At 38.7% G+C, this 19,875-nt stretch overlaps 3 protein-coding genes across 3 annotated transcripts in view; 1 reads left to right on the top strand and 2 right to left on the bottom strand.

The window, feature by feature from the left end:
* LOC137322929 (eukaryotic initiation factor 4A-II-like) overlaps window positions 1-3,788 on the bottom strand; it is a 42,437-nt gene extending 38,649 nt beyond the window's left edge. The window contains exon 1 of the mRNA XM_067986166.1: window positions 3,751-3,788. Within this exon, the coding sequence (XP_067842267.1) occupies window positions 3,751-3,759 (9 nt within the window). The 5' untranslated portion in view covers window positions 3,760-3,788. The remainder of the gene's footprint in view (window positions 1-3,750) is intronic.
* Window positions 3,789-4,393: 605 nt separating this feature from the next.
* Window positions 4,394-9,719, bottom strand: sowahca (sosondowah ankyrin repeat domain family Ca). Its single transcript, XM_067986164.1, has one exon. It carries the CDS (start codon window positions 9,557-9,559, stop codon window positions 7,571-7,573), a length of 1,989 nt encoding a protein of 662 aa, XP_067842265.1. The 5' UTR covers window positions 9,560-9,719; the 3' UTR covers window positions 4,394-7,570.
* Window positions 9,720-9,813: 94 nt separating this feature from the next.
* Window positions 9,814-19,875, top strand: part of septin10 (septin 10) — a 63,093-nt gene continuing 53,031 nt past the window's right edge. Inside the window, exons 1-2 of the mRNA XM_067986165.1 lie at window positions 9,814-10,128; window positions 14,666-14,780. Coding sequence (XP_067842266.1) covers window positions 10,099-10,128; window positions 14,666-14,780 — 145 coding nt within the window. The 5' untranslated portion in view covers window positions 9,814-10,098. The remainder of the gene's footprint in view (window positions 10,129-14,665; window positions 14,781-19,875) is intronic.

The raw sequence follows: 19,875 nt of genomic DNA on the forward strand, positions 1-19,875 counted from the left end.
GGAATAGATTTCAAAGATGAGTAGTGGAGGCTAAAGCCCTAAAATCTTTTAAGAAACAATTGGTTGTTGAAATAAAGGGACTTAAAAAATCTTTCTGGGTGGATGAACAAGGATTTACTGAATGGCATTTCTTGTCTGAACTATTTTGAGATTTATTTTGTTTGAAAATTGCTACATCAACTGAATGGTTTCACCATTGCTTTTTTTTTTAAAAAAAAACAAAATCTGTAAGTTTAACAACTAGCACCTTGTTGCTGTCCATGTGTTTTAGTGGCTAACTGGTGAATTTTTGGAAACTGTATTAAATCACTGATTTCTCTTGGCTTTTGACAAGGATTACATAATCATTCAGTTTAGCAATCACTACAGCAATATGGACATTGTTATGCAAAAGCTTACCTCCCACATTAATTTACGGTCCTCTAAAGAACGAAAGGGAGAGTTGACCTCAGCAGGATTCAAACTTAGAAATGTTTTGGCTGCAATCCTAGCTCTCTTCCAATCGAACTATCCCACCCTATTGTCATTAGGTAGATGTGACTTAGAAATAAATGTTCAAAACATTCAATTAGGTATTCAATCCTTATTTTAACTTACATATGCTGAGTGTTGGTTCATACATTAGGCAATGAGAAATATCTGACTTGTCTGTTAGCACCTGAATCCTATTATTCTTTGTTTGTAAGATATCTTGTTGCTTCTGACTTTACATGGTTGTTTTACTACCTAATATGTATTTTAATTGAAATAGTATAGAATTTCAAGACGGAAATGAAAATAAACATATTCCAATTAATATTCAACTGCAGCATTTAAATAGTTCCCTGATGACTTATTTAGTAAATGCACAAATGGTATTGAGTCATACATAGCAGGAACATCCCAATTTCACACCCTGGGCTATGCTGAGTTAGTTCATCTCACCAGGGGAGTATTGGGGACACTACAAGTACCCTCAGCACCCCTGGGCTAGAGATGAAAATCAACCAGAATTCCTGCTCCTGATTGCAATCCATGGGAAAGGATGGGATTTAAATTGGCTTCATAGGGACAAATAGCTTCCTCACACTCACTGTCTAGACTCACAGAAGAATAATTGTCACTTGGTGAAATACCTGGTGCCCATTGGGTAAATTTACATCTTTAATTCTCCTGGCACAGAGCTTCATATGCCAATATCGTAAAATTGGGCACATCCTGCCTGCGATTTTATCAGCATCAATCCTAACAAATTACCACCTTCAGAAGAGAAAGGAATAGAATTAGAAAAAATGTTATGGTACTGAAGTATGTTTTATTTGTCGTCTTAAAATTATAAAATGAAATTATAATATTGGAGTGGATTGAATAAATTTTGATTTGAATGTTTTGAGAATTATAGGGTTTCCAAGTCCTTTATTTAAAAGCCTTCTTAAAATCCAACAGGAATGATGGCTGACTACTTCAACATAAACCTTTATAGGGAACAGATTAGTTCTGTTCATTCTGGTTAATGGTGGCAGCAAATAAAATAACTATGGAAACTTTAATCTCAGTCACAGATTAAGTTGTGAAATAGCTGGTCAGAATGTTAATCACACACAGAAAATGCATTCAGTCAAGTTCGTTAAGAACCTAACAGTAAAATTATATAATTAATCATACTACAGACATGTTCTGCAAATTTCATTAACTCAGTGATATCTCTGGATAAAAACACAGCAGAACAACAATGATAATACTATTTACTTTAGTAAATACACAAAGTTTGAATCTTTCTGTTTACTTATATAGGGTCATGGTTAGAAATTTGTTCTTTCTGAAATTTCAGTTGTTTCTGAAACAACATGCTGTTGTCATAGTACATATTATGCTTTTCCCCCCCCCACCAGGACTGCAGTGGTTGAAGAAATCTCACCTCGCCACCTTTTCTGGGCACCTAGGGAATAGATAATAAATTTGGCTACGCCAGTTTTGCCCACATCCCAGGAACAATAAAAGAAAATCTGAGCAGAAGTGATGATAAAGAGTTAAAAGCTAATTGTTAAGAGTTAATATTGTAAAAGGTCACCTTTCACATCAAAACACTTACTCTCCTCAATCAGCTTATCCATGTCCCCAGTGTAAGCTCAAGTTTTCTAGTATTTGACAGAACATGTACTGCCAAACAACCCATAATTAAAATTGCACCATGTTTATATTAAAATACTCCACTTTTAAAAATGAACATAAATCTTTTGTGATGGTTTTCAAGATATCATAACTAGCTTTATAATCTACATGTCCTTGTTGACCATCCTTGATTTATTTGCTCAATTACAACAGGACCCTGCACATTTAATGAATCAGTTTAATTTACATTCCCTACATATTTGTACATATTCATAATGATTAAAGTAGGTACACACATAGTTACACGTCAATATCCCAACCTAAAATAAAGTATATTACTTTTCAAAAACAATTGTAATCCCATGTGGGAGATTGATTTGGAAACATTATAATAGATATACCTGAAGAATGTTAGCAATAGACTTAGTGTTTGTAGCTCGAGTCCCCTGTTTGACTGGCATATGAATTGACATACTGCAACCGTTTATTTTTATTTCTCTAATTTTCTTTCCTCTCCTCTGCTGAAAGCATTGACTCCCTAACTGAAGCATGGTTCTACAGACAGCAGTATCTCAATCAAGTAGTCATTATTCATGTGTGAGTAATGATAGTAAGTGCTGGTATGCTACTCAACTATAGAAGATGTTACAGCCAAGGCCAATCCTATCCATTCTCAACATCCACAAACACAGATTTCTAGCAAAGATCATGGATATCAATCAGGAATGGAAACCCTGGCCATTGTCTCTTACCTAGAGGCACCAAGGCAAAATGTAGTGAACCTACCTCGCCCCAGGTTGAGATCAACTAACTCAGCACATTTTGAACGTAGGATTTTCTTGGCCTCCAATGCATAGCAATGGGAAACATTACTTGTGAGCTATCAATGGAGCAAACATTATCATAGGTACAATGAATGTTGTTAATCCTGAATTTGACTAGTAAATAAGATACATAGAAACAAAGGATCCATTTTTCTTCTTTTCTGGAAGAGGGGAACTAACACATGGGTTTGAAATCTACCTCTTTTGAAAGCACAGTTCCTGGTGGCAGGTTATAATCTAGATTGGAAGCAGCATGTCCTGAACTGTTCACACCTTCCAAATAAAAATGAGAATGCAAAAGTAAAAGAACCTTGTGGAGTAAAAATGCATTTGACAAAAAAAGTTCTATTACATTATATTGCCATACTGCTGGATCACTTTATATGGAGCTTTTTTCCTTGTGTTTTCATTAGGACAATGAACATCAGTGTTTCCATTTCTTACATCCAATGCCAGGATCTCTGGCTTTCAGACTAGGCATAGCACGGTCAGATGCAGAATGCAGATCCTTTTACTCTGCTGCAATCCAATATGCCTTAAAGGCAAAGGAAAGTCAAGGGGAAATATTTTTGTTCTAAGTCCTATTCTTTTTTATACAAGAACATACATCGTCCCTAAATTTCTTAGATTTTTTTTTCTCCAGAAACATCAATAGTATTACCAATATTAAATATCTCAAGTAAGATTGCCCTCCCTGCTGGCTGCTTCACTAGCAGTAATTAGAGACATCGTGTCTGCACATCCCAGCTGCGCTGTTAAAAGGAACACAACTTCAAACAAGCACGCGGACCACCTGATTCCGGAAAAACAAACTACAAGCTGAAAAATTTCTAACCTGACGCATGGTTTCCCATGGTCAGATGGCTCCAGAGCAGCTCTGAAGTCAGTTGGAAGTCATGACTCTTGCTGTTTGCAGTGGCCGATTTCCAGGACATTCCCCATAATTAACGCCACTAGATCGGGATAGCAAAGGAGATGAACTTACTTCAAGGTCTCCAAATCTGCAAAGAAACTAAAGTTTTTTTTTTAAAGTCAAAAGGTAATTTAGAGATTGTTATTTTCTTGTATAAAACAGGGATTATTTTGAACAAAAAGTGTATCTACCAGATTTTCCTTTTCTTTTAATTATTAACTCAGAGGAGAATCTGGCAGATGCACAATGAGCTGAGTGGCTTTCTCCTGTGCTGTAAATTCTATGATTGTATTATCACTTACTGCATGAATGTGAAGGTTTCCATTTCTCACACCAGCCATCCATATGCCTTCTCTGAATGAGAATGCAAAATTGTGCAGCTTTATTTTGTGGTCCTGTCCCAGTAGGAATTTGATTCAGATTATTCTCATTTAACATTGCTTCGCAAAAAGCAGAGAGGAAACTTTCATCCCATTAACTGAAGTTGGATTAAAACTTGTATAACAGTGCCAATCCAGTGCGTTATCTGGTTCCCCAAATGAAGATTATTTCATGTCAATAATGATTTGCAAAAACCTTTTTTTTTGTGTTTAATCACATAAAATAGCAATATGTTAGTAAACAAACAATATTTCACTTCAACAAAGGGATGAACCATTCATATGTGCAGTCATGCTTACAAGTATAAAGTGTCATTGTGTTTTCAATGCAAAAGCAAAAGAAAGGCATCCAGGCCCTTCATCCCTTTCCAACACAAAAATTACATAGCATCCATGGAAGTGAAAATAAAGAAATATGTTTTAGTACTTTTATCATACAGTCTAGCTGCATTATAGCTTTCTAAATATCACATTACCGTTAATTTTGTGGCATAAAAGACTGAAATGCCAACAGTCTATACTTTTTTGAAAATGTTCATTTTTCACAAATCTATGTTATTAATAGCTTTGTGAATGTGGCTTTGTGAGATGTAGTGCTTTAGTGTTGTACTGGTCCTTGTAACTTGTGGTTTGATCCATGCTAGCCACATGGTATTATCAGTCACATGGGGCCAATCAGATTGACACCCAAAAAAAAGTCAAGACTGATCTCATACCAGCTTACTTATTATTGAAACCAGCCTTCCTCTGCCTACTCATAACCTGACTCTCTGAGGCCAGCTTTCTCCCTTCCCTCCCCTGCCCAGAATCTACAACCAGCTTTTCTTACTGGCTGCTCATGGCCTGTCTGCCACTCCATACCCAGATTTGCCAGTTACAACAGGCTGACCTCCTTCTCAGTCCCTAAACAATACCCTTCTAAACTGAATTTTGTACTCATGGAAATCAGTGGTGGGATCTGGAAGAGTCTTTTTTCCACTTTTGGCATTTGTCAGCATCAAAGACTCTCATCAGTTGTAGTAAATGCCAGATGTAGAATATAGCTCAATCTACTCTTCAACAATATCTCCAACATTAGAAAGCCTCTCGTATTGCAAAAGTGTGGATTTTTAAGTTTCTCACATCAGCTATTCTTATGGTTCTCCGAATAACACTGCCAATCTGTGCCAAACTGTATTCAGTTTGGTGCCATGAACCCACTCCCACTAGTAATTCAGTTGAGATCTCAGACTCTTCACCCTTTTTTGTGGGAAATGTATATGTAGAGGAAAAGTGTAATATAGGTTAATTGTAACAAAGTATTCCAAACCACATTTTAAGCCATATATGTCAAGACTATGTGACCAATAAAATATTTTATGAAAGAAGCATGATCTGAAAAACATTTCAAGGGCCGCTAAAACAGAATGGCTTACACTAGAAAATAAATATCTAAGCTGTGAGACATTTAAGAACACATTATTTTTTGTACCTTAACCAAAGAAGCTTTGCTCAGTGCTACAAGTAATCCAGTTGAATTGTTTTTGTGCAGTTCAATGACCGTAAATTTGACATTTTTAAAAAAAACTGGTTAACAGTTTGACACTAAGCTTAAAACTATTGTATCTTTTAAGGGCTTACTTAAACTATAAAACTATAATTCAAACCCAACGCTTCCTATCTGACATATTCTAATCCTGTAGAAACATTCATAAGTCACAAAATTCATCACTTCAAGCCACAGTTTCTGTTGCATGGGAAATGGGGTACCAATTTGTACATAATTTTTAATGGTGTAGTAGATTTTAAAATAAGTCAATTTCCTTAATCTGAAGAAAAAAAGTGACTTGTAACAGGTTTGAGGGAAGTAAAATAAATGTTAACAATTAGGGATAATGCAGTGTTTAAGTTTTTACAATAAATAGTTCACAAGACAAATTGAAATATATTTGAAAATAGTTCACAAGGCAAATTGAGATATATCTGAAAACTTTCACAGTTAATTCCTTTAGCAACACTACCTGTACATGTATCTTCTATTTTAAGTAAGCCTGAAATTAATATGCACCCTAATCTAAATAGGATCTCAGTTTTGAAAATAAATTGCTGGTATTTTCAGGGCAGTATGAACAGGAGTCACTGAGCCAACATTCTGTTCAATGACACAAAGAGCTTCATCTCATGTTTTTCTAGCAGCTGCACTAAGGGTAGCTAAGAGTTCAACCATTTATTGGCAGCATGATTTGCAAGTAAAACCAAACAATAGGACTTCTCTGGAATCCAGCAGCATCAAATTAAAAGGACCAGCCTGATTATTGTTTCTCAGTACACCATGAAATGAAAATTTCCTACTTGCCCTCTCAAAACAAATTCCTTAAATCAAATTCATTACTATAATTAAAATAACATAAAACCTAAACTTTATACTGTCCTCCTCTTGGGAAAAAAACAAAAGAGTCCTGTCAATATGTGTTTCCACCTTAAACAAAGAGAGGCTGAAAAACCTATTACATAATCTATTAAGCCAATTAGAGACTTTAAATTTACAAATGCTACATTGTAACATTTAGTGTCATTTTACCTTAAAGAAAGAACCCCCTCTAAGTATTAGAATTATAACACTAGCTATCTATCCAACCAACCATAACTAATCACCATTACCACATTCAAAGCAGCATATCCAGTCATAACTTGTGCAGCTGGTTTTTTAAGGTTACAAAACTTGCAGCAACCAAGAAGTACCTTATTGACTAAATCAAGGCAGCATTTCAAAAATGAAACCCTTCTACATTCTTTTTAAACCACTCAAATTATTTCAATGTGATTCAGAATTATTTTCAATGGAGCAGAGTGTGCTGCAAGTCTGACACTTTGGAAGCACTGTAATGTCACCAAGGGGCTGAAACTGATGGAGCCAGCTATCATAATATTTACGATATAGTATTCCATCACTATGACGTTTATATTAACAACAATGTTCTAGAAAAAAATCTACTGTACTTTTCTGTCCTACCTTAATGTTCTCCAGATTTTATATGGCGATTGTATTGTTTTTCTAAGTACTGTACAATGATTTAAAATAGAAAAGTCTTCTCTCTCAAGTATGAATCCCAACTCTACTAAAAAAAAGTGCAATTTAGTACTGCGATGATATTTGCAGTATGAGACACATACAAATAGATGATTAGCAATAATTCACTGGAAGGCACCTAACAAATGTGCACCAAATATATCCTTTGCCAGGGTGAAAAGATTCAAGTCGGTACCATTGATTAATAACTATTAATTATTAAGTGTAGTAAAAAGAAAATACTTTAGTTCACTTTGTAAGTGTTACCGCCATTAGGTTCGTCTCAGAATTCCTGTAATCTTTTTTAATGATTTTATCCAAAAATAGTCGACTTTGGTCTAAGTTTCAATGCGCTTTTTGGATCTCTCTGATCACCTGTTCCTCGAAGAGATGGTGCAGTAGAATGAATAATCTGTGTTTTAAATCTTATTCTATTGAGTTTCATCTTGTTGGCCGAGGTTTTCCGGCTGAGTGCTTTTGCAGGCGTACCATCGTAAGTCTCTTCTTCAGGAGCATTGGTCAGTTTGTGTGTCAGGTTAGCGGGAAGAACTTTCGATAGTCTCCAACGACCACTACCATTCTGCATTGCGCTTTCAGAGTCAGAGTTTTTGGATGCACCTATAAGGCTCCTCAATTCTTCAGAAATCTCTTGGCCTAGGTATTGCCATGCCTTTTTACCACTGTAATCCCGGATATTTACATCAGCGTCATAGGCACCAGACAACAGTTTCACTACTTCCACATGTCCATGCATGGCAGCCAAATGCAGGGGAGTGTAACCGCCACTAGATCGAATATTAATATTGATTGGGATGTCATGTTTTCCTGCATAATTGACAAGCATTGCCAATAATTCCGGTTTACCGTGTTTTGCTGCCCAATGAATGCATGTAAACCCTGTGACAAAATCTTTCCATGTGATCAGACTGGGATCAGCTGCCAGTAATGCTTTGAGGCTATCCCACCTGCCTTCCGAAGCATGTAACATCCACTCATGTTCCAAAGGATCAAGAGCTACCGATCCAGTATCTTCATCGTCCAGTTTTGAAGACGCCAAAGAGGAGTCGTCACTATCGTTTCTTCTAGATTCCGAATCTCCTTGCTTAACAGTTGGGGAGGTAACAGCAGGGTTGCTGTAAACAACACTGCGTCTTAGCTGAGGCGAACTACTAATCATTAGTTCTCTAAAGTTTTTCCTACTCGATCTGGGTGTACTTAACAAGATTTCACTGTTAGGACACGTCGCACCGGTCGAGTTCTCAACTGTGTTTCCATCATCATAAAGACTGCTCGACCGATTTACCGCCAGGCTGCGCTGTAAACGCTTTCGGGAAGGTCTTCTGGTATTGTTTTCTGGGCTTGTCTTGACTTGAGTGGGTGAAAAGTTGCATTGAAATGCAAGTAACATTTTACTGTCATTCTTCGACCTTATATCATGTTGTGTGGAGCCCACGTTTTCCAGTTCCTTAGATTCTGGCGTCTGATTTTCAATGCTTTCAGACACATTCGAGGTTACAATACTCTTTCTGTCATTGCCAGGAGTTAAGATGTTCGGCAAATTAAAGGAATCAGCAAGCAGATCTGCACCATCTTCAGCACTCTGAATACCCTTAATGGAGTCTTCATTTGGCAAGGTTTCGCCCAAATCAGTAATTAATTGAAAGGAGTCGGTAACCAATTGTGTTGCTTGGCTATGCTCGGTTTGGACTTGATTCCCCCTTTTAATATTTACATTTGACGCTGTTAAATTCTTTTTTGATGAGGAAACGTGTTCTGTATGGGAGTGTCGCGCAATTCGCCCGTCTTCTTGAGCACTAAGCTGGGTCACGGGTACAGCCTGATGACTTTCATTGCATTGTTCAAGACATGAGTTGTCCCAACATCCATTATCAACAAGTGGGGTTGAAAGTACCAATTTAGTGGGATCTGCCAAAGCTCCTCCACCTGCGCTTTGTCTTCGCGGTTCTGCAGATGACCCTAAGCCGTTTGCTCCACATTGCCTCTCACCATTTTCCACACCACCACCATCTCTATTTTCATGCCCCCTACCATCAGTAGACGCTTCAGACCAGTTAATTTTACCCCGGTACTTCTTCTTTAAACAGACGTATTTCACCCCGTCTTCTTGTACCATTAGCCCCACTTTGTTCACGAACTCTTTGAACAGCGCCCGAGCGTCTGCCCTCGTCTTGGGGTTGCTCAGAAAAATGTTAAAATGTTCCAGCAGTTCCGCACTCTTCACTTTCCCTCCTCTCTCCGACAGAAATTGCCACACGGCGTGCAAGCTAAATTCCGTTGCCATTACGATTTTTTTTCAGTAGCGTTTTTTCAACTGACGGGCTTGGCGGCGACGGTAACAACCTCTAAGAGACATCATTGTACCCGCCCCTTTTTCATCCCCGCTAGCCCGTTCCCGAGCTCAGCGCACTCCCGCCGATGTGCTACCTTGTACCAGCCTGTCAGAAACCTCATCCTCCCCGCCCCCCCACCTAGCAACCAATCATTTCCGGTCTGATGCTGGCTAACTGCCAATCAAGGGCCAACCACGGAGACAGTAAAATAGGGGAGAGAATCCGGAAAAGAAGTACAACGACAAAATATTAGATAGTAGACAGTTGTTAGTGTATTGTTTTCTTTTATACCATTAGTAGCATAAGCGAGGTTGATTGTAGTTTTGTGTGCTTGGGTTTTTAAAAAAATTATAGTTTGTGCTCGTCTTTCTATGTTCTCCCCTTCGCTGTGTGGTAGAGACCTGTATTGTGACTTGATTGCAGCTCGAGCGGAGCAACCCTGTTCCAATTTCAACCGTCATCATCGCTCCAGCTCCAGCTCCGCTCCGCAATGGCTTCGGCAGATATCGCCCGGCAAATGGTGAGCTGCTTCTCTCCCACAATCTGTATTTTTTTTATTCGCGCTGATTTTCAGCACAGGGTCAGTGAAACAAGTTAGTTTTACCAAGGTTACTGACTGGGAGTTGTCACTGGCTCGGGGCAGTCAAGTCGTAAATAGTGGACGTGCTGGGTTGGATTTGTAACTTTTTGTGGTGATAATAATGACTTGCTTGTTGTTCATGGTGCGAGTAAGGCTGGAGCTGCTGTAAAAAGGGCCGACTTGTGCAAGAGTTTTCGTGACCGGCGCCCCTTCATAGCGCATTCCACAGTTAAGGAGAGGAATTCGATCCGAGGGTGTAGCTCTGGTAGTTTTACTGACTCGTTCCAATGAAGAGGGGGGAGACCAAACTTTTGAGGCTTTGAATTTGCACTCGCTTAGATTTCTTGTTGCAAAAGATTTCCTTCTGTGCGAGTACTGAAATAAAGTGTTTTGGGAAATAAGTCGCTCATTAACTAACCATTAGACAGGCTTCCTGATAAGTGACCGGAATGTTTCCGACAATTCCTGACTGAGGCGGTGGTGATATTCGTCTGGAATGTGGTACTGGGGGGTGGTGCGTCTCCACTGCCCTGGTTGGATACTGTAGTAAGCCACACATTTGGGCTCCCAGCTCTTGATCGGACTTGTAGCAAAATGTTCAAGTTTACTTTAAGCATCTTCCTGTCCACTTTCTGAAACTAAACATATCGTTTAAAGTAAAGCAACATTGCAGTTGTGTTGTTTCAGTCAATGCGGTTTGTTTCGTAACTTCAGTTATCCACAGTTTTTATACCACCCTTCTGGTCTACGTGTAGGCTCGGGCGTTGAGTGCTACTTGCATCCGCTAAGATCTTGCCCTGACCCAGAGTGGGGAAAGTTGTTCGTGTGCGGATTAAATTTTCTACCTTTTTTCAGTGTAAATGCCATTCACAATATGATTACAGATGAGGAAAGCATTCTTGTGGTGCGTATAGATTTCCAGAGAACTTTTACATAAACGTCTTATTTATGATGTCCTGTTGATCAAATTGTTGTGGTGTTCTTTTGTTTGGCAATTGTTTAAAGAATTACAGTGCTAGATTCTCGTGTTGTGCTAAATTGGCTCAGCTCAGCTTGGTCAGTGATAGCAGTGCCACAATTAGGAAAAATGGGCCAAGTTTCCGATCCTGGTTACAGTCGTGATCCTTGTTGGAATTGCATTCTATGAACATTTGGTGAGGAGGGGATCGGGCTCAGCTTTGATGCCCCCACACCCTCAATTGAATTGCCTGTTGACAGTCACTCATCAAGCTCACATGAAGAAGGGTGCCAGCAGAACCTCCCCTCAACAAGGGGTGAGGAGAGGCGATAATTTGGTGAAAAAGGGAACGAAACAAACTGACGAATTGTGATACAATGTGATTTCTAGGAATAATGGGTGTCTGGGAGTGACGAAGACATGAAGGATTTCATCTGACACATAGTTATGAGGGAAGCTTGCGTGGTCTGTAACTATTGTATAATCGTGGAGATCACGTGTCTTTATTTTATAAACTTTGTAGCTAGTAGAGACAGCCATATGCTGTTTTCTGTCTTTTGACAGTGACCGATGTCATGGATAGTGTGCTCTATGTAGTGTAGCTTAATGACATCCACGTTGAATGATAGACTTGCAGAAAACATATTATGATCAAGTAATCTGTAGTTGATTTATTAAAGAGGATGTAAAGTCTGGGTAGAGGATTTTTTTGACTCCTTCCCTGATTCGATTTCTGACCACTCAACTACCCCTTCTTGGCCCAGTGTTTGAAATCATCAACAGCTCTCTCCTCAAGCACTGATTCCCTCCTTCTGCCCCATCTCTTATAATAACCATAATCACCCTGCTCACTTAAAAACATCAACCATTCTATCCTCTCCCTATCTCTCTGATTCTGGAAGGTATATCACCACCCAACTGAACATCCATATTCTTTGCTTGAATCTTTTTTTTGTCTGCTTCCATCTTGCCCAGAGCACTCTACCCTACATGAACTCCAATTCAGCGAGAACTTCACTGGCCACATCTTCCCCAGACTGCATTGCTCATCCATTGACCCATCTTTGTCAATATCTGTTGGCTGCACCTCCCTCAGTGGATAAATTTCAAAATTCTTATCTACAAATCCCTCCATGGCTTCATGTTTTAAAAAATTTACTGGATTTAGCAGAAGTTGTAATAGAAGCTATTCAATTTAATACTAACCTGTTTACTCACCCCTTCTTGCTACCTTTTCGGTCAGTGGAGTATTCTAAGGATCCAATAAATTGGATTCTAATAGTAGTTGGGCACTTCTCGACTGCGTTCAAACTGAGCAGGGGCTGTGCGCCTGAAATCTTCACATGGGGCTTTCATGGCGATGACAAATGTATTTTCGGATAAATACAAACGTGTCCCACATCATGCCCGCTAACTAAACTATCTGGTGGTGCATGTGCTTTGCATGCCGGTGATGACCTTGCTTTAAGATGGCTGGAATCCTACATTGTCTGCATACACTAAATAATACAAAAATTCCCTGAATTAAGTTATTTGTCCCAAGCTGCAGCTTGAATCGACTTCTTGCAGCTGTGTTTATAGACAACATCTGTTATATTGCTGGGATACAGAACAGCAATGACGATTATACCATTTTTAAAAATAGTGATTGATGTGTTCCACTTTCGTAACTCTCCCTTCTATTTGCAAAGAGACTTAATGGAGCCTTCATGGGTCATATAACCATGAAAGTATAATTGGTCTTGTCCGTTGATAATGCCAACGTCTTATGTGGTTGGAAAAAAGATTTTTGTTGCAGTGAGATTCTAGTGTGCTAGGTTTTCTTTCAAATAGATCAATTCAATATAATGTAACGTTATAGAGCAAAATTTGTAAACTAGGAGAGGTGGAAAGATGAAATGGTCTAGTGATTTATACCATTTTCATGAAGTAATCAGTCCTTGTGTAAATAGCTTTAATAATGAATAGAAATTAAAATCACATTATCTACATCTATTGTCTAATTCTGTTAATTGAAATCTGCATCTCAAATTAATTGTTTTGAATGGATTGCATATAGCATAGTAATTTACAATCCAAATCAATCCATTCCATATAAATGTGTTGAATGACTTCTGTGGAGAAACTGATGGTGCCATAAGATCCTTTTATATCCAGACAGGCAGTCAAGGGCTGTGGTTTAACACTTCATCCAAAAGATGGCACCTCCAACAATGCAAAACTCCCCAAGTACTGCATTGAAGTGTCAGGCTGGATTATGTGCTCAAGTTCAACTCATAAACTCAGGCAAGAGTACTACTAGTTGAGCCAAGCAGACATGTATGGATGATCAATGTGCTGCTTACCAACTGAGCCATCACGGAAACTACATTTTTCTTTTCTAATTGGCCAATCAGTGTTTTAATACCCAGAAGAGTATCAATTAACATTTTTTTTCTTTGTAAGTGGTCTTAGAATCAGTCATGCAGATAAAGATTTGCAGTTCCTCATGTTTGCTTACAGATTAGTGTTTCCTGATTCTGCACATAACTGTACATTTCTGTATGCTCATGTTACTGCATTACTGCTCTGTTTATATATGGCACAGAGAAAGAGACACAACTTTAGAAAGTTGAAAAGGTATAAAAGCAGCATACTGGAAGATAGCAAACGTACTTCTAATATTCAAAAAAAAGTGTAAACACAAATCTGATTACAGGTGGGTTAGCTCAACATGGATGTTGGCGTGGGGGCAAGGGATGTACATGACATTGCACAAGATGCTGTCAAGGTCCTTAATTGCAGATTAGATTTTGGAAAGTGGCCTAAAAATTACACTCTTCCAGTTACATTGTAGTCATCCTCTCAACTGATGGCTTGGCGCATGGAAAGTAGTAGTGACAAATTTTGCAGGTGTGAAGGCCTGAATGGTCTCCTTCTGTGCTGTTGACTTATGATGAATATTGTTTAAATTTGTACAATGACTGTAGGACTAGAGGACGCAAGTACAATAATAGAAGTCTGAGCAAAGTTGGAGATTGGAAAGATCCCCCCCCCCCCTTACCAACGCCATAGGATTGTGACTATGTGGAATAGACTTCCAAAGAATATGGATGATTTGGGATTAAATTACCCTTTTTAAATGGGAGCTGTTGATTCCTGTGGAGGCGAGGGATTGATGATTACTGATATATTAACAGCACTGCTTGAGTTTGTTGGGGCAGGTAAATGAAGGAACTTGGTGTTCTTTAAAGTAAGGATGGCAGTGATGGGGTGGGGAAATGTCCATGATAGAAAATCATACAAGGGCAGGCTTCATAGGGTTGAATGACCTTTTCTCGCTTTGTATCTTTTTTATGTATTCTTTGTAATATTACAGGTAATATTCAGGGAAGCTTAATCTGTGATGGAATTACTTATGGTGATAGATACTTATGGTACACTATTCCATTACATACTGTGAATGTTGGTAAAACAGTTGGAAGCTATGAGAATAGTTTGTTGACTAGCTATTGGATGTACTATTTTTCTTTCTTGCAGAATGAAAATGTCCGCCCACTTTCCTTGTCAGGCCACGTTGGATTTGACAGTTTACCAGATCAACTAGTCAACAAATCTACCTCCCAGGGATTTTGCTTCAATATTCTTTGTGTTGGTAAGTACTTGATCATTTTGGATTCCAACTGAAGGTGGAGAGGTGATCAAATTAAGGTGTTTAAATGATAGAGATTCGATAGGGCTGATCCAGAGAAACTATTTCCTGTGGTGGGGGAATCCAGAACAAGGAAAGATAATAAAATTAGAGCTAGGCAGTTTATGAGCGAAATCAAGAAGCACTTTTTCAGCAAAAGGTAATGGAAATATGGAACGCTCTTCCCCATAAAGGCTGTGGATTCTGAGTCACTTAAATTTCAAGACTGATTGATCAGTAAGGGTATCAAGGGATATGGAGCTGATACACAGGTCAGTCATGATCTGTTGGACTGATGGAACAGGCTTGAGGGACTCTGTCTTTCCTTCCCACCACCCCGATTCTCTGTGTCTCTTTCTCTGTCTGCCAATAGTCTTCAAACCAAGATGGTTGTTGCTGAAAAAGGAAGGCACGCCGAAATAACGGCAATAATTTTTAAAATAAAGAAATTTCTTTCGCCGTCCCCCCAGGGTAAATGTCCATATTCTCAGAAACACGATTAACTGATCCCTTATCTCCATGAAAGTGCAAAGTTTCTGAATACTGCTAACAGCACCAAAGAAACATGAAGCTGTGATTCTAAAGAGAAGAGCTGGATTAAAAGGTCTTTGAAATCACTGACTCATGCATTCATAAAGCGCACAAAGTCTATGATGAATGTTTGCATTCACAGGCCAAATGTCCTGGGGCATGAAGAACATTTTCTACAGTAATTGGTGGCTTTAAAATGTCAAGACCTGATGGGGAGTTACAAAGTGGCATTTATATACCCCACCAATATGAGTATTTTCACTGCTTTAAGTGATTTGTGATGAAAATGCCCTATTTTTCAAAGTTAAAGCTAAATTGTAAACTTAGTGCTGAGCTGGCATTGGGAAGAATGGAAAAACAAAGACAAAGTGGCCAAGTTGTGCATTAGTTAAACTGTGACAGAAAGTAAAGCTTTTGGTAATTTGGAAATGTGCTCACTCCTCCATTGCTTTGAGAAAATCTTTGACCCAAACAAAAAGTCTTAGCCTGTGTCAACTGAGAATTTGAGCTTTTCAACTAACATGATGCATCTTATTTTTGGACAAAGCTGCTATTCCTGTGAACTGATGTCACCCACACATTCTCTACCCAATGCTACATCTTGCATCGTCCCTGGACCTTGGGATCATTTGCAACTTTAAGGCACTGTGTCTCAAGCAGCAACAGGAGCACTACCTGGAATGCACAGAAAACAATTGCCCACCTAAGTTGGGTGTGAAATAAGCTCTTCATTCACACCACATGGAATGAAGGAAAGACAGTAACTATTGTCAACTGCTAGCTTTGCACTGATCTCTAAGAGCAAATGCAACAATAGTCCGATAATATGGACATTCAAGTGTTTGGTGTCATTTGTTACTACGATATTGCAAGGTCCATATGAGTGGATGACTCATGGATATTGTGCCTTAGCTCAAAGCCTATGCAAGCATAGGCACATTTGACAATGATGAACACAGGAATGATGACACCAGTGAATCATCGGTTGTGTCTGTGGCTGATGCCAGAGACTTTACTGATGTGGAGGACTTTGCGATGCAAACTCTGGAACTTATTTTCACATTGGAGACAGATTAAAATATTCCAGATGTCATATTATGCTGACCTGGGAGAGAGACACAACAATCGCTAACTTCTTTGTACAGCAAGAATAGCACAGTCAATGTTTCAAAAACTTATATTTGGGTATGGTAACTTAGTAATTATGGTATTGGACTAGCAACCCAGATTGATTGTTTGTTCAAATCCTACCATGGAAAATTATGACATTAAATTCAATAAATCTGGTAACTTGTGGGGTGGAACCAGTAAATGACTGTAAAAGGAATTGTCATTAAAATCCCAGCTGGTTCACTAATGTTTTTCAGGGAAGGGAACATGCCACCCTTAGCTGGTCTGACCTACATGTGACTCCAATCCCACATGATGTGGTTGACCATTAATATCCTCAGGGTAAATAGAGATAGGCAATAAATACTGCCTTGCCAAAAATAGATTAGTATTGATGTATTAGTTCAAATGTGTAAAGTAATTGTAAAGCAAGTGTTGAGCTTTAAATTACTGGATAGCATAGTATTTGTTTAGTTTGCAAACTGTGCAGCTATAATGTGAGAAATTGAGATTGACTCTTCTAAATTCTGTGAACATTTTCAATTTTCTAAAACAAATTAACATATCCTAAAATAAAGTTCCAAATTCTGGGTTGGGTGAGATGGATAGCTGTTTGCTTTAATTACTGCAATGTAACAACAATAACTTACTCTTATACAGTGTCTTCCATGTTCTCATGATGTCCCCAAGCATTTTACAAGCAACAAATTACTTTTTGAAATGTAGTCGCTAGCTGTTACGTAGAAAAATGCAGCAGACAATTTTGCAAACGGCAAAGTCCCACTGCTAGCAGTGAAATAAATGACCAGTTAATCTGTTTTGATGGTTTGGTTGAGGGATAAATGTTGTGCGGGACACTGGGAGAACTCCCTTGCTGTTCTTTGAATAGTGCTGTGGGATTGGACATTTTACACCCATCTAAACAGGCAGAAAGGGCCTAGACTTAACATCTCATTCAAAATACATCAGTCATTTACAACTAAATCTTTGTTTCTGAAATTTCTTTGTTGTCCAACCAGTGGAACAATATATAATCTCAAAACAATTGTACTGTAAAATTGGATCTGAGACTCAATAAGAAACATATAAGATTGTGAAGGGGCTTGATCGGGTGGATGCGGTAAGGATGTTCCCAAGGATGGGTGAAACTAGAACAAGGGGGCATAATCTTAGAATAAGGGGCTGCTCTTTCAAAACTGAGATGAGGGGAAACTTCTTCACTCAGAGGGTGGTAGGTCTGTGGAATTTGCTGCCCCAGGAAGCTGTGGAAGCTACATCATTGAATAAATTTAAAACAGAAATAGACAGTTTCCTAGAAGTAAAGGGAATTAGGGGTTACGGGGAGCGGGCAGGAAATTGGACATGATTTTAGATTTGAGGTTAGGACCAGATCAGCCATGATCTTATTGAATGGCGGAGCAGGCTCGAGGGGCCGATTGGCCTACTCCTGCTCCTATTTCTTATGTGTCTCTAGACCAGTGTTTTTCAAACTTTTCTGTGTGACCGATCAGCTAAGATCATATTAAGTATCCATCTGTTTAAAATTAGTTATTATATGTTAATGTCATTGCAATAAAATGTACTTGGGTGAGTTCCTAATGGCTTGCTGGGTAAATACACTGTCTGTGAATTAGTGAACAATGCAGATGAATGGGTGGGAGAATTTAAGCAAAGAGTGAAATTGAGCAAGGATAGGAGGACATAAAAGTCATCCTATCAATCGAAGCCTGTGCACCTTGCTCAATCACCTGCCCCTCGCAAAACACCCTGGCAGTGGCAAAGCTGTTATTGCTAATTCCTATTTTGTCCTCTTCCCTCTATTCCTCTGGCATTTTCACCTCCTTTGAGCACTTTGCCGTCTTCCATCCTTTCTGCCTTTCACTTAAAATCCTTGTCCGGCACTGTCCTCCCATGTTGACTTCCTCACTGAGATCCCGTCCTTCTCTCCTTTTAGCCTCTGCACCAAGCAACTCTTTTTTTCAGTGATTTCAACCTATATCTAAACTCCCCTAGTTCCCGCTCCCTGACTTTTATGTCCTATCCTTGCTCAATTTCACCCTTCACTTAAACTCTCCCACTAAACTTATCCACTCTGTCACACCCCTTCATAATTTTAAATACTTCTATCAAATAACCTCTTAATCTCCTTTATTCTAACAAGAGGAGCTTCAACTTTTCAAGTTTTTCTTTGTATTTGTATTTCCTCCTAGTGAAACTGTGCTGTACCCTCTCTTGCCTCAACATCCTTCCTATAGTTTGGAGCCCAAAACTGTGCACACTACTCCAACTGTGATCTTAGTAAGTTTTTATATAGATTGACTATTACATCTTGACTTGTATATTCTATACCTCTTGCCATAAAACCCAGTATTCCATTAGATTATTTTTAATGACCTTAACTACTTGAGGTTTCTTTTTAATGTTCTATGAATCTGAACCTCCCAATCCCAGCTTTCCTCTATTCAAAGTAAAATTGCTTTTTTTTTAACCAAAATGTACCACCTCACATTTACTGACATTGAATTCCATTTGCAACTTTTTTTCACATTCCATCATCTATATTATCAATATTCCCCTTGCAGCTTCCTTTGATCCTCAGAATTATTTACTGTGCCCCTGACTTTAGTATCATCTGCAAATTTGGTCACCACTCCCACTATCCCTACATCCATATCAGTGATTTACATGGTGAACAGAAGCGGTGCCAGGATAGAATCCTGTGGGACACTGCTACCCACTTCCAAACACTCGGAAATTATCCACAACTCCTCTGTCTGTTTCCTCCCTTCTAAGCAATTTTTAATCCAATTTGCTACCCTTCCCCTAATTTCATACTCCTTAATCTTCTCTATTAGTCTCTTGTGTGGTACTTTGTGAAAGGCTTTCTAAAAGTTAACTACATCCACTATATCTGTCACCTCTTTAAAGAACTCTTATCAGATTTGTCAAGCACAGTATTCCTTTCTGAAATCAGTGTTGGCTGCTTCTAATTATTTTCTCGTCATCTAGACATTAGTACTTTTATCTTAAGATTCCAAAATTTTCCCTACCGCAGATATTGAACTAACTGAGCTGTAATTACTTGGATTGGCTCTTTCTCCCTTTTTGAAAATGAGTAATACATTGGCCACTCTCCAGTTTTCCAGCATATTTCCACCCGTGATGTAATTTCTAGGGCTTCTGCTATTTCTTCCCCCATTTTCCTCCGGATCCTCAGATGTATCCCATCAGGTCCTGGCACTTTGTCCTCATTGAAGTTAGCTAACTTATCTAATATTTTCCTTTTCTTTATTATAATATCACTCGTCTTGCTTTTACCTATTTCAGGATTTACCTCCTCCCTAATATCCTTCTCATTTGTGAACACTGAAGTGAAGTACTTAAGTATTCCTACCAATTACTGCTTGTCCTCTACCAA

This window comes from Heptranchias perlo, chromosome 6 (assembly GCF_035084215.1).
Source record: "Heptranchias perlo isolate sHepPer1 chromosome 6, sHepPer1.hap1, whole genome shotgun sequence".
NCBI classification, from domain to species: domain Eukaryota; kingdom Metazoa; phylum Chordata; class Chondrichthyes; order Hexanchiformes; family Hexanchidae; genus Heptranchias; species Heptranchias perlo.

Coding starts and splice junctions, on each gene's coding strand:
- sowahca (XM_067986164.1), bottom strand. CDS start 9,559: ATGGCAACGGAATTTAGCTTGCACGCCGTGTGGCAATTTCTGTCGGAG.